The sequence below is a fragment of the Primulina huaijiensis genome, chromosome 9, assembly GCF_012295235.1.
Source record: "Primulina huaijiensis isolate GDHJ02 chromosome 9, ASM1229523v2, whole genome shotgun sequence".
NCBI classification, from domain to species: domain Eukaryota; kingdom Viridiplantae; phylum Streptophyta; class Magnoliopsida; order Lamiales; family Gesneriaceae; genus Primulina; species Primulina huaijiensis.
In genome coordinates, this window is record NC_133314.1 from 20,898,218 (window position 1) to 20,911,387 (window position 13,170).

General features: G+C 34.6%; 1 protein-coding gene across 1 annotated transcript; it reads left to right on the forward strand.

Annotated features, from left to right (window-relative positions):
- Positions 1-11: 11 nt before the first annotated feature.
- On the forward strand, positions 12-7,732 carry LOC140984698 (amine oxidase [copper-containing] alpha 3, peroxisomal-like). The gene is given in 6 exon segments (XM_073452248.1): positions 12-829; positions 1,042-1,190; positions 6,191-6,441; positions 6,564-6,677; positions 6,842-7,380; positions 7,457-7,732. Coding segments are annotated over 6 exon segments (2,058 nt in total). The 5' UTR covers positions 12-50; the 3' UTR covers positions 7,683-7,732.
- Positions 7,733-13,170: the final 5,438 nt, after the last annotated feature.

A 13,170-nucleotide genomic window follows, 5' to 3' on the forward strand; every position in this document is an offset into this window, starting at 1 on the left:
AGAAGAAAAACGTAGTTATCCCCATAACTAGATTGATATCCATAATATGGATGAAGAACTCCATATCAAATCACAGTGAAATCATGCTTCCCAGGCTCAAAAATCTCATATTCTTCCTTGTTTTCCTCATTTCTGCAGTCATTTCAACTTCAAGTTATCATCCTCTCGACTCTCTGACCCCATCTGAGCTCAACCAAACTCAAACTTTAGTCAACGACTACTTCTCCTCACCTCCCCAAAACGTACGCTTCCACTATGTTGGTTTATATGAACCAGAAAAATCTGATGTTCTTTCATGGCAGTCGTCGTCCCACACCCAGAAAATCCCATCTCGCCGAGCATTTGCTATTGTCCGTGTCAATTCAAAGACCCATGAAGTAATCGTTAATTTATCGAATAACTCCATTATATCAGATGAAATTTATAATGGATATGGCTACCCTTTACTGAACTTCGAAGAGCAACTGGCTGCTGGCAATCTTACACTAACTTACCCACCTTTTATCGCTTCGATTCAGAGAAGGAATCTTAAGTTAGAAGAAGTTGTGTGCTTGAGTTTTACTGTGGGATGGTATGGCGAGATAAAGAGTGGTAGACTGGTTGAAGTCATGTGCTATTATTTGAATGGAACTGTGAACTTATACATGAGGCCTATAGAGGGGATCACTGCTACAGTTGATCTTGATCAGATGAAAATCGTGGCATTTCGGGATCGGGCCGTGGTTCCAGTGCCTAAAGCAGAAGGAACTGATTACAGGTCCAATTCAAGTGTTCAGGATCTGGTGAAACAAGTTGGACCAGGATTTACATTGGATGGACATGTAGTGAGGTATGGTGTGGGAAGAGTGCTTATGTATATGCCTAAACTTTCATTTTCAGTTGTCTAATTACACGTGCGTGATATTCTTAATATATTTCATTCTTGAACTTATTATGTAGCAGTTTTTGTCCAAAAAATACCGTGGGATATTAATAGTAGGACCAAATTTGAAAAGTTCCGAGGACTAACATGATTTTGGCATTACTACAAATATATCTCAGGTGGGCTAATTGGGAACTCCATGTATCATTTGACATGAGAGCTGGTTTAATCATATCCCTTGCTTTGATCTATGATTCAGAAAAAGGCCAATACCGTAGTGTGATGTACAGGGGATTTATATCAGAACTCTTTGTTCCTGTTAGGTGAGGTGGGGCCCGTTGAATAAAAAATTAAGAAAATTTGTATCTCACATCGGAAAGTTTGCAGAAATAGCTGGAAGGAATTAGTTATAAATAGAGCTCAATTCCTTCAGTTATTGTATCCCAAAATCAAAAGCTTTTTAGCTTTGATAAAAAGAGAGTGCATAGAAAAAAAGAGTGTATTTTTTTCTTGAGTGCGGGAATTCTCTTGTGTGAGTTAGAGAAATTATTTTCTCGGTATACTCGGGTTGGGAGTGTGAGAAATATTGAGTGTATTGGTGTATACACTTGTTGTAATATTTCTTCCGGTTATAAAAGTTGCAGTGCTCCGTGGACGTAGCCTATATTGGGTGAACCACGTAAATCTTTGTGTTCTTGTTGGTTATTTTATTCCGCAAGTTTTTGGGTACTATTATCATCGTGGTCGGCATCGTTTCGGGGGTGTAATTCCCCAACAACTGGTATCAGAGCCTTGTTGTGAAAATTCTTAAGAATTCTGAGTATGCTCTGTGGTTGCAGCTTTGTCTGATCTTCCACATCAGAAAAGATTTTTTAGATTTTTTGCTAAGGCTAGAGAAGTGATGGCCGGAGATGATGGATCGGGACCAGGAATCAACAAGTTCGATGGAACAGATTTTTCGTTCTGGCGGTTACAGATAAGAGATTATCTGTACAGTAAGAAGCTCCATCAACCTCTATCAGGAAAGAAACCGGAAAAGATGGAGGATGATGATTGGGAGCTCCTTGACCGACAGGTTTTAGGTGTCATACGATTGACCCTAACAAAGAACGTGGCGCATAACGTGGCGGAGGCCAAAACCACGGAGGAGATGATGACCATTCTGTCAGACATGTACGAGAAGCCATCAGCAAACAACAAAGTACATCTCATGAAGAAGTTATTCAACTTGAAGATGGGAGAAGGTGCTTCGGTGGCAAAACACATAAATGAATTCAACACGATTGTCTCCCAGCTGACATCGGTGGACATCAAATTTGATGATGAGATTCGTGCACTTATTCTTCTGGCGTCTTTACCAGAAACTTGGGAACCGATGCGGGCAGCGGTTAGCAACTCTGTTGGAAAAGGAAAACTACAACTCAATGATGTTAGAGATCAAATCCTAGCTGAAGAAGTTCGCAGGAAAGACTCGGGTGAAGCAACATCATCGAGATCTGCTCTAAATCTTGATAACAGAGGAAGAGGCAGGAGTGGTGAAAGGAGTTCCAACCGATGGCGCGGTAGATCCAAGTCAAGAAATGGAAAAGACAAAAACATCTCTGAAAAGAATATGAAGTGCTGGAGCTGTGGTGAGACTGGTCACCTGAAAAAGAACTGCAGATCAATGAAAAATAATGCCAATGCTGTCACTGATGAAGTACATGATGCTCTGCTATTATCCATGGAAAGCCCTGTTGATTCTTGGGTTATGGACTCGGGAGCTTCGTTTCATACCACTGGTGATCGCGATGTATTTGATAATTACATCGCTGGCGATTACGGAAAAGTTTTCCTGGCTGATGGAAAACCCTTGGAAATTGTTGGTATGGGTGATGTACGGATGAAGATGTCAAATGGATCTGTCTGGAAAATCAACAAAGTCAGACATGTACCAAATTTGACACGCAATCTGATCTCGGTGGGACAGCTCGATGATGAAGGCCACAATGTGACCTTCGGTGATGGTTCCTGGAAAGTGAACAAAGGAGCCATGATTGTTGCTCGAGGAAAGAAAACTGGAACATTGTATATGACTTCCAGTTGCAGAGACACATTAGCAGCTGTGGATGCTGGAGCCAATTCAAGTCTATGGCATTATAGACTTGGACACATGAGTGAGAAGGGAATGAAGATGTTGGTGTCAAAAGGAAAGCTACCAGAATTAAAGACTGTTGAACACCAACTATGTGAAAGCTGTATCTTTGGAAAGCAGAAGAAGGTGAGCTTTTCAAAAGGCGGTAGAGAACCGAAAGCAGCAAAGTTGGAGCTGGTTCATACTGATGTATGGGGACCATCTCCTGTGACATCCCTTGGAGGCTCGAGATACTATGTCACATTCATTGACGATTCGAGTAGAAAAGTTTGGGTTTATTTTCTGAAAAATAAATCTGATGTTTACGAGACCTTTAAAAGGTGGAAAGCCATGGTGGAAAATGAGACCAACTTGAAGGTGAAGTGCTTACGGTCTGACAATGGTGGAGAATATGAAGATGATGAGTTCAAGAAATATTGTGCACAGAACGGGATCAAGATGGAGAAAACCATTCCTGGTACACCTCAACAGAATGGTGTAGCTGAAAGGATGAACAGGACCTTGAATGAACGCGCAAGGAGCATGAGATTGCATTCTGGATTGCCAAAATCATTCTGGGCTGATGCTGTTAACACTGCAGCATATCTGATCAACAGAGGACCTTCGGTACCACTGGACTACAAAATACCCGAAGAGGTTTGGAGCGGCAAAGAAGTAAACCTTTCTTTCTTGAAAGTGTTTGGATGTCTATCCTATGTTCATATTGATTCAGCAAGCAGAACAAAACTTGATCCGAAATCAAAGAAGTGCTTCTTTATTGGTTATGGAGATAATGAGTTTGGTTATCGTTTCTGGGATGACCAAAATCGGAAGATCATTCGGAGCAGGGATGTAATCTTTAATGAGAAACTTCTGTACAAGGACAAGTCAGACATTGGAGCTGGAGATGAATGTCCTGAAGTCGAGAAGACTGATGAAGTGCCATTGACAAACATTCCTGTGAATGAATCGAAAACCAGTAACCAGGAAGATGAAGAAGAAACTGCACAAGATGATGACCCACAAACTCCGGTGATTGAACTCAGGAGATCTTTGAGAACCATTAGACCACCTGATAGATACTCCCCTGCACTTCACTATATTTTGCTGACAGACAAAGGTGAACCGGAGACCTATGAAGAGGCAATGCAAAATGATGATTCAACCAAGTGGGAGTTGGCCATGGAAGATGAGATGGATTCACTGTCATCCAATCAGACGTGGGAGTTGACAGAACTTCCGCAAGGCAAAAAGGCGTTACATAACAAGTGGGTGTACCGGTTAAAAGAAGAGCATGATGGTAGCAAGCGGTACAAGGCAAGACTTGTTGTAAAAGGCTTCCAACAACGGGAAGGAATTGATTACACCGAGATTTTCTCTCCGGTGGTTAAATTAACCACTATCAGGACTGTACTTGGACTAGTGGCGAAGGAAGACTTACATTTGGAGCAGTTGGATGTAAAGACTGCGTTTCTTCACGGTGACCTAGATGAAGAAATTTATATGAAGCAGCCACAGGGCTTTGAAGTACGGGGAAAAGAGAGAATGGTATGCAAACTTCAGAAGAGCTTGTACGGTCTCAAACAAGCTCCAAGACAGTGGTACAAGAAGTTTGATGGATTCATGAGTGAAAATGGATTCCTAAGGTGTCAAGCTGATCACTGCTGTTATGTGAAAAAGTTTGACGGTTCTTATATCATACTACTGCTATATGTAGATGATATGCTGATAGCTGGAGCTTGTCTGGAAGAAATTGATAAACTCAAGAAAGATTTATCAAAGGAATTTGCCATGAAGGATTTGGGTGCTGCAAAGCAAATCCTTGGAATGAGGATCTTCAGAGACCGGGTGAATGGATTCTTGAAGTTATCTCAAGAAGAGTACGTGAAAAAGGTGGTTAGCAGATTTAATATGGATGAAGCTAAATCTGTGAGTACTCCTTTGGCTAGTCATTTCAAACTAACCAAAGCACAATCACCATCGACGGAGCAGGAGCAGGCTTATATGAATAAGGTTCCTTATGCTTCTGCTGTCGGAAGCCTCATGTATGCAATGGTGTGCACAAGACCAGACATAGCACATGCAGTGGGAGTTGTGAGCAGGTTTATGAGTAATCCAGGAAAGCAACACTGGGAAGCAGTTAAGTGGATTCTCAGGTATTTGAAAGGTACTGCTAGTTGTTCTTTATGCTTCAGGAGATCAAAATTTGGCTTACAGGGTTTTGTCGATGCCGATATGGGTGGTGACCTGGATGGCAGGAAAAGTACTACTGGATATGTGTTCACATTAGGTGGTACAGTTGTAAGCTGGGTGTCTAAGCTGCAAAAGATTGTTGCGCTTTCGACTACTGAGGCTGAGTATGTTGCAGTTACAGAAGCTAGCAAGGAGATGATATGGTTGAAATCCTTTCTGGAGGAATTGGGTCAGAAGCTTGAAGATAGCACATTATACTGTGACAGTCAGAGTGCTATTCATTTAGCAAAAAATCCTGTTTATCATGCTAGGACAAAGCATATACAGGTTAGGTACCATTTCATCAGATCAGTGCTGGAAGATGGAGTCTTGACGCTGGAGAAGATTCCTGGAAGTAAAAATCCAGCCGATATGCTCACGAAGACGGTAACCATGGACAAACTGAAGTTGTGTTCAACTTCAGTTGGACTGCAGGTATAAATGGAGATATATGAGCTGCTGCAATGATGGTGTGAAGACATGATTGAAATCAAGTCTTCAAGTGGGAGAATTGTTAGGTGAATTATTATGGGGTGGGGCCCACATTAAATTAAATAATAATATAAACTCATCCCACATCGAATTTTTATTAAAACTGAACAAGGGAATTAGTTATAAATAGAGCTCAATTCCTTCAGTTATTGTATCCCAAAATCAAAAGCTTTTTAGCTTTGATAAAAAGAGAGTGCATAGAAAAAAAGAGTGTATTTTTTTCTTGAGTGCGGGAATTCTCTTGTGTGAGTTAGAGAAATTATTTTCTCGGTATACTCGGGTTGGGAGTGTGAGAAATATTGAGTGTATTGGTGTATACACTTGTTGTAATATTTCTTCCGGTTATAAAAGTTGTAGTGCTCCGTGGACGTAGCCTATATTGGGTGAACCACGTAAATCTTTGTGTTCTTGTTGGTTATTTTATTCCGCAAGTTTTTGGATACTATTATCATCGTGGTCGGCATCGTTTCGGGGGTGTAATTCCCCAACAGTTCCTTACATGGATTTAACTGAGGAATGGTACTACCGGACTTTCTTTGATGTAGGCGAGTACGGGTTAGGACTTTGTACTGTAACACTAGAACCATTAAAGGATTGCCCCGAGAACGCGACATTCATGGATGGATACATCACTTCACAGGATGGATCACCCGTGTTGGTGCCTAATATTATATGCATATTTGAAAGGTATGCAGGGGACATAATGTGGCGACACACAGAGGCTGGAATACCAGGACGAGTGGTTAGACAAACTAGGTTTTCTGTTTCGTTTTGTCAAAATCTTGAGCAAAACATGACATTGGCTGCTGTATGATGTCAATATTTTTGGTTGTATTTTTATGATTTAAATTGAAATTGATGCAGATACGAGAAGTGAGACCAGAGGTGAGCCTGGTCGTGAGAATGGTGGCGGCTGTGGGAAATTATGACTACATTGTGGATTGGGAATTCAAGGAGAGTGGCTCTATTAAAGTCAGTGTAAGTGATCAATAAAATTACGACTTTGATACACTAACTGAATTGGTAGAACACTGTTAGCATCATGTTTCTAGTTTCTAACTGTCTGTGCCCCAAAAATCATCAAACTACTAATTGATTCGAGTGATTTGCTTTTATGAACTGAACTTTCATTGCTATGATAGGTTGGGTTGACTGGGTTGCTTGAAGTGAGGGGAACAATATACACAAACAAGGATCAAATACGAGAGGAGGTTTATGGTCCAATACTAGCAGAAAACACGATAGGATCAAATCATGACCACTTCATCAATTTCAATCTCGATTTAGACGTGGATGGTGTTGCCAATTCCTTCATCAAGAATAACCTTCAGACTGTTCGTGCGCTGGGAAACACGTCACCAAGGAGAAGCTATTGGAGGGTAAACAGCCAAACCGCGAAAACCGAATCTGATGCAAGAATTCAGTTAGGTTCAGGAGCAACTGAGTTGTTAGTGGTGAACCCAAATAAAAAAACTAAAGTCGGCAACTTTGTTGGATACCGGTTGATCCCTGGAGTAATAACAGGCCCTCTTTTATCATCTGATGATTATCCTCAAATTCGTGGAGCGTTTACCAAGTACAATACGTGGGTTACACCTTATAACAAGGCTGAGAAATGGGCTGCAGGTTTATACACTGATCAAAGTCACGGAGACGATGGTTTGCCTATATGGAGCCTAAGGTACCGTTGCACTTAAACGAGTATTCTGAAATATAATTTTTTTAAAATTATTGCTGATTTCTTGATTTTGATCCAGAAATAGGAAAATTGAGAACAAGGACATTGTGTTATGGTACACATTAGGCTTTCACCATGTACCTTGTCAGGAAGATTTTCAGGTCATGCCAACTTTGAGTGGGTCATTCGAACTCCGGCCAACCAATTTTTTTGAGCGCAACCCTGTGCTTAAACCATCACAATATGCCACTGATCCCCCAAATTTAAGCGCATCGGGCGATAATTCTGGTGCATTCGCCAGGTAGAAGGAGATGGATTTTTGTGATCGTTATGTTCTCAACTTCTCATATCAAATAAATGATTCAGAATAAAGTACTTGTTTCTGCAGAACATTTGATTTATGAATAATTCTACCATCAAATATCAGTTACTTCAGTGCTGTTTTTTTGCCATAATTGGTAATAAATCGATATTTTAAACCTGCGAAAAGGCCGTCGTTCACCAATTGAAAATGACAGATTTTCTTGTGAAATTTATTCAAAATTTTCCAACTAAAGGTGTGACCTGCCTTATGTTGACTTTTATAAAATCCAACTGAGCAGGAAATTTTCTAATAAATCCCAAAGAGATTCTTGTGAAATGATATTACTGAAGTATGCAGCAAACAGACAGGAAACGTAAAGAAGCAACAGTTGATGCCTCAAAAAGAGTAGAACTCGAGTATTCTTTGGCTTCAAAGCAAGGGAAGAAAAATCAAACTTTCTGATTTATGCATACAAAGTCATTATGACCATTGATAAATTCTATGGTACTAAAGAAACGGTATATCCCTTATCCTGAGATATTAAGGTAAGGCAACCACATAAAAAAATTCATTTTCAAAGTTTTTTGTGTGAGCCATTTCTCCCCTGGTTCAAGTTTGTGGATTGGGACTTGCTTATGCTACATGGTACCCGTACTCGACCTATCAGTGACAGATTCTGAATCAACTCTGATGCAGAGAAATTTGTGATACCGTGACTGTTCCTCTTTTGCATTTTTCTTCTGTTTGGTTTTGAATCTAAAAGCCTATGTCACTCCTTAGATCCTCTTACCCCTAGTGAAATCAACCAAGTTAATCTCATTATTCAAAACTCTCATCTGATCTCGTTTCCTAATCTAACTTTTCATTTTCTTGATGTTGAAGAGCCAGGCAAGAATGATGTCCTGAAGTGACTATCGTTGCGTAAAAAACGTGGAACTTTCCCTAATCGTCGAACCAAGATTGTGATTCGGGTCAAGGGGCGAGAATCGTGAACTTGTAGTAGACTTGATCATCCAATCAGTCGTGTCAAATGACATTACATTTACAGAGGCCATGGATACCCTCCATTCACGTCCACCGAGTTCTTCCAAGCTACCCGACTCTCGTTAAGGTATCCTCAGTTCCAAGAATCAGTCTCGGAAAGAGGGCTTAACGTATCAGAAGTCGCTTGCCACTGACAACCGGTTGGTTTGGTGAAGTTGTCACAAGCGAGCGCTCTAGTTCCACTTATAGACCGTCCCGGGAATGCATTGTACATGGATGAATACATGGCTGGTGCAGATGGACAAGCACAGAATGTCTCGAATGCCATTTGCACATTCGAACGATACACTGGTGATGTTTCTTGAAGGCATACGGAAGTTGGGGTGCCTGGAAAATTGGTAAATGAAGGATACTATAACCTCTACTCATTAGTAGTAACCCATGTGCAAATGTGCAATTTGTTTGAGCATTTTTTATTCTGTGATTTAACTGCTGAGACTGATCTTCTGGCTAGAATGGTTGCATCGGCTGGAAATTATGATTGTAATCTCGATTGGATTTTCAAGAAAAGTGGTTCTATGAAAGTAGGGGTAAGTAGCCACAATCTTATGTATTTCTATGAAGTAGATAGTTCGTGTAACTCGTAATACACAACATTAGCTCGAAAAAATGACTAAATTTGAAGAAATAATTTTTTTATACTTGTAATATTATCGTGATTTTGAGAGAATTGGGGCTTTTGTGGTATGAGATATTTGAGAAAAATAAAAATAAATCATTGCGATATAATAAATAGACTGTACTAAATTTTTTTAGATACATGACCTGGGAAAAATTATTTTTTGTTATGTCAAAATTATTACTTTTAACTTTATGTAAATCGAATTAATTCGTGTCATAGATATAAATGCGTGAGATCGTGTTAGTCAAAACATACTCATAAATCTATTATGTATCTATTATCTATCTATTACTATTATAAATATATGAGTTTGAACTGTGAACTTACATTTTTATCCTTTTATTTATTTTATAATTTGTCATCTTCATTTGGTTATTTAAGTAATTTTTTTATGTTAATTTAATATGTTAATTAATAGTGTACTTAACTTTCATTTGTGAGTTTTCTTTTTTACCCTTTCATTTGTTTTATATTTTTCATGTTCATGGGGTTTTTAAGTAATTTTTCATGTTAGTTAATATANCTTTCATTTGCGATTTTTCTTTTTTACCCTTTCATTTGTTTTATATTTTTCATGTTCTTGGGGTTTTTAAGTAATTTTTCATGTTATTTAATATGATAATTAATAGTGTACTTAACTCAATCAAATTAATTATTTTTTTGATTTACTTATAAATTTATCATAATGTTATATATTTAAAAAAATTGCTACTATTACTAACATCTATTTTATTTTATTTCTATTACTATTATAAATATGTGACTTTTATTTGTAAACTTCATATTTTATCTTTTTGTTTATTGTCATTTTTCATATTAGTTTAATATGATACTTAATAGTGTATTTAACTCAATCAAATCAATTATTATTTTTATTTTACTTTGTAAACTTACTATTTTACCTTTTTTTGGTTTTATAATTTGTGTAATGTTCATGATGTTCTTTAAGTTATTTTCTACGTTAGCTTAATAGGATTATTAATAGAGCACTTAACCCAATCAAGCTATTTATTATTTTAATTTTACTTTTATTTTAAATTTAAATTTTACTTTTATTTTTAAATTTAAATTTAATTACTTTAATTTATACAATGACATCAAATTAATAGAAAATCACTCTCATAATGTTATACATTAAAAAAATTATTAATATTACGAACATTAAAGTAATAATAGGAAGACGAATGGAGATGAGTGACATTGAAAAAAATTAAATAATTAAAAAATATTAAGGTCATATAAAACATCTTCTTCCCATTTAAAATAGAGGTATTTTAAGACTACTTATGTATCAACAAATATATGTGATTCAGAGAAAATATTTGTATGTAGGTGATTTCAATATAAACATTTAAGTTATTTAGTCAATTTTCGATATATGATGTTAAATAAATATTATCTATTAAATATATGATTTTCATTTGTAACCTTACCATTTTAACATTTTTTGTTTTACAATTTGTCATGTTCATGATGTTATTTAAGTCATTTTTTATGTTAGTTTAATAAGATCATTAATAGTGTACTTAACTCAATCAAACTAATTATTGTTTTAATTTACTTTTAAATTTAATTTTAATTACGAAATTTATATATTTCCGTCAAATTCATGAAAAATATCTACTATATTGATGATAGGTAATAATGGGCAGATGAAGGGAGATGAGTCGGATTGAATAAAAATAAATTATTAATAAATATTAAGGTTATATAAAACTTCTTTCTCCCATTTAGAATAAAGATATTTTCAAACTCTTTATGTGTCAATAGAGATACATGATTGAGAGAAATGTTTGTATGTAAGTTATTTCAAACACTGTTTTTAAGCTATTTATTCAATGTTTTATATATGCTGCTAAATAAATATTACTAAATAATATGCTTCATTTGATCATTTTGTGTTCTTGCAATGAGATGAGTTTTTTAACATAGCATTACATGTTTTGGTGTTATATGTCGTTTGTATTGATCATGTTGTGTTTGGATTCTTTATGTGATTTGTTTATTCACCGAAAGAAAATATAAAACAAAACCATATATCCCACAAAAATGATTATTTTTAATTTTTTTCCTTGAGATATTTTGTTAATTTTAAACACATAATGCATGTTTTCAGTTTGCTTAGATTACTTAGTTTGAAGCGACTTACAAAATATTAAAAATGATGAAATGTTTCTTCGTTTTTAGCTTATCATCTTCATTTGGTTCTTTAAAGTAATTTTCTATGTTAGTTTAATATGTTAATTAATAGTGTACTTAACTTTTATTTGTGTGTTTTCTTTTTAACCCTTTCATTTGTTTTATATTTTGTCATGTTCATGGGGTTCTTTAAGTCATTTTTCATGTTAGTTTAATATGATAATTAATAGTGTACTTAACTCAATCAAATTAATTATTATTTTGATTTTACTTATAAATTTATCATAATGTTATACATTTAAAAAAATTGCTAATATTACTAACATCTATTTTATTTTATTTCATTATTATAAATATGTGACTTTTATTTGTAAACTTCCTATTTTACCGTTTTGTTTATTGTCATTTTTCATATTAGTTTAATATGATAATTAATAGTGTACTTAACTCAATCAAATTAATTATTATTTTTATTTTACTTTGTAAACTTACTATTTACCTTTTTTTTGTTTTATAATTTGTATAATGTTAATGATGTTCTTTAAATTATTTTCTACATTAGTTTAATAGGATTATTAATAGAGCACTTAACTCAATCAAGCTATTTATTATTTTAATTTTACTTTTATTTTAAATTTAAATTTTACTTTTATTTTTAAATTTAAATTTAATTACTTTAATTTATACAATGACATCAAATTAATAGAAAATCACTCTCATAATGTTATACATTAAAAAAAATTATTAATATTACGAAAATTAAAGTAATAATAGGAAGACGAATGGAGATGAGTGACATTGAAAAAAATTAAATAATTTAAAAATATTAGGTCATATAAATCATCTTCTTCTCATTTAAAATAGAGGTATTTTAAGATTACTTATGTATCAACAAATATATGTAATTGAGAGAAAATATTTATATGTAGATGATTTCAATATAAACATATAAGTTATTTAGTCAATTTTCGATATATGATGTTAAATAAATATTATCTATTAAATATATGATTTTCATTTGTAACCTTACCATTTTAACTTTTTTTTTTTTTTTTTTTTAAATTTTTTTTTTTTTTTTTTTTTTTTTATTTTTTTTTTTTTTTTTTTTTACAATTTGTCATGTTCATGATGTAATTTAAGCCATTTTTTATATTAGTTTAATAAGATCATTAATAGCGTACTTAACTCAATCAAACTAATTATTATTTTAATTTACTTTTAAATTTAATTTTAATTACGAAATTTATATATTTCCGTCAAATTCATGAAAAATATCTACCATATTGATGATAGGTAATAATGGGCAGATGAAGGGAGATGAATCAGATTGAATAAAAATAAATTATTAATAAATATTAAGGTTATATAAAACTTATTTCTCCCATTTAGAATAAAGATATTTTCAAACTCTTTATGTGTCAATAGAGATACATGATTGAGAGAAATGTTTGTATGTTAGTTATTTCAAACACTGTTTTTAAGCTATTTAGTCAAATTTTTATATATGCTGCTAAAAACATATTACTAAATAATATGCTTCATTTGATCATTTTGTGTTCTTGCAATGAGATGAGTTTTTTAACATATCATTACATGTTTTGGTGTTATATGTCGTTTGTATTGATCATGTTGTGTTTGGATTCCTTATGTGATTTGTTTGTTCACCGAAAGAAAATATAAAACA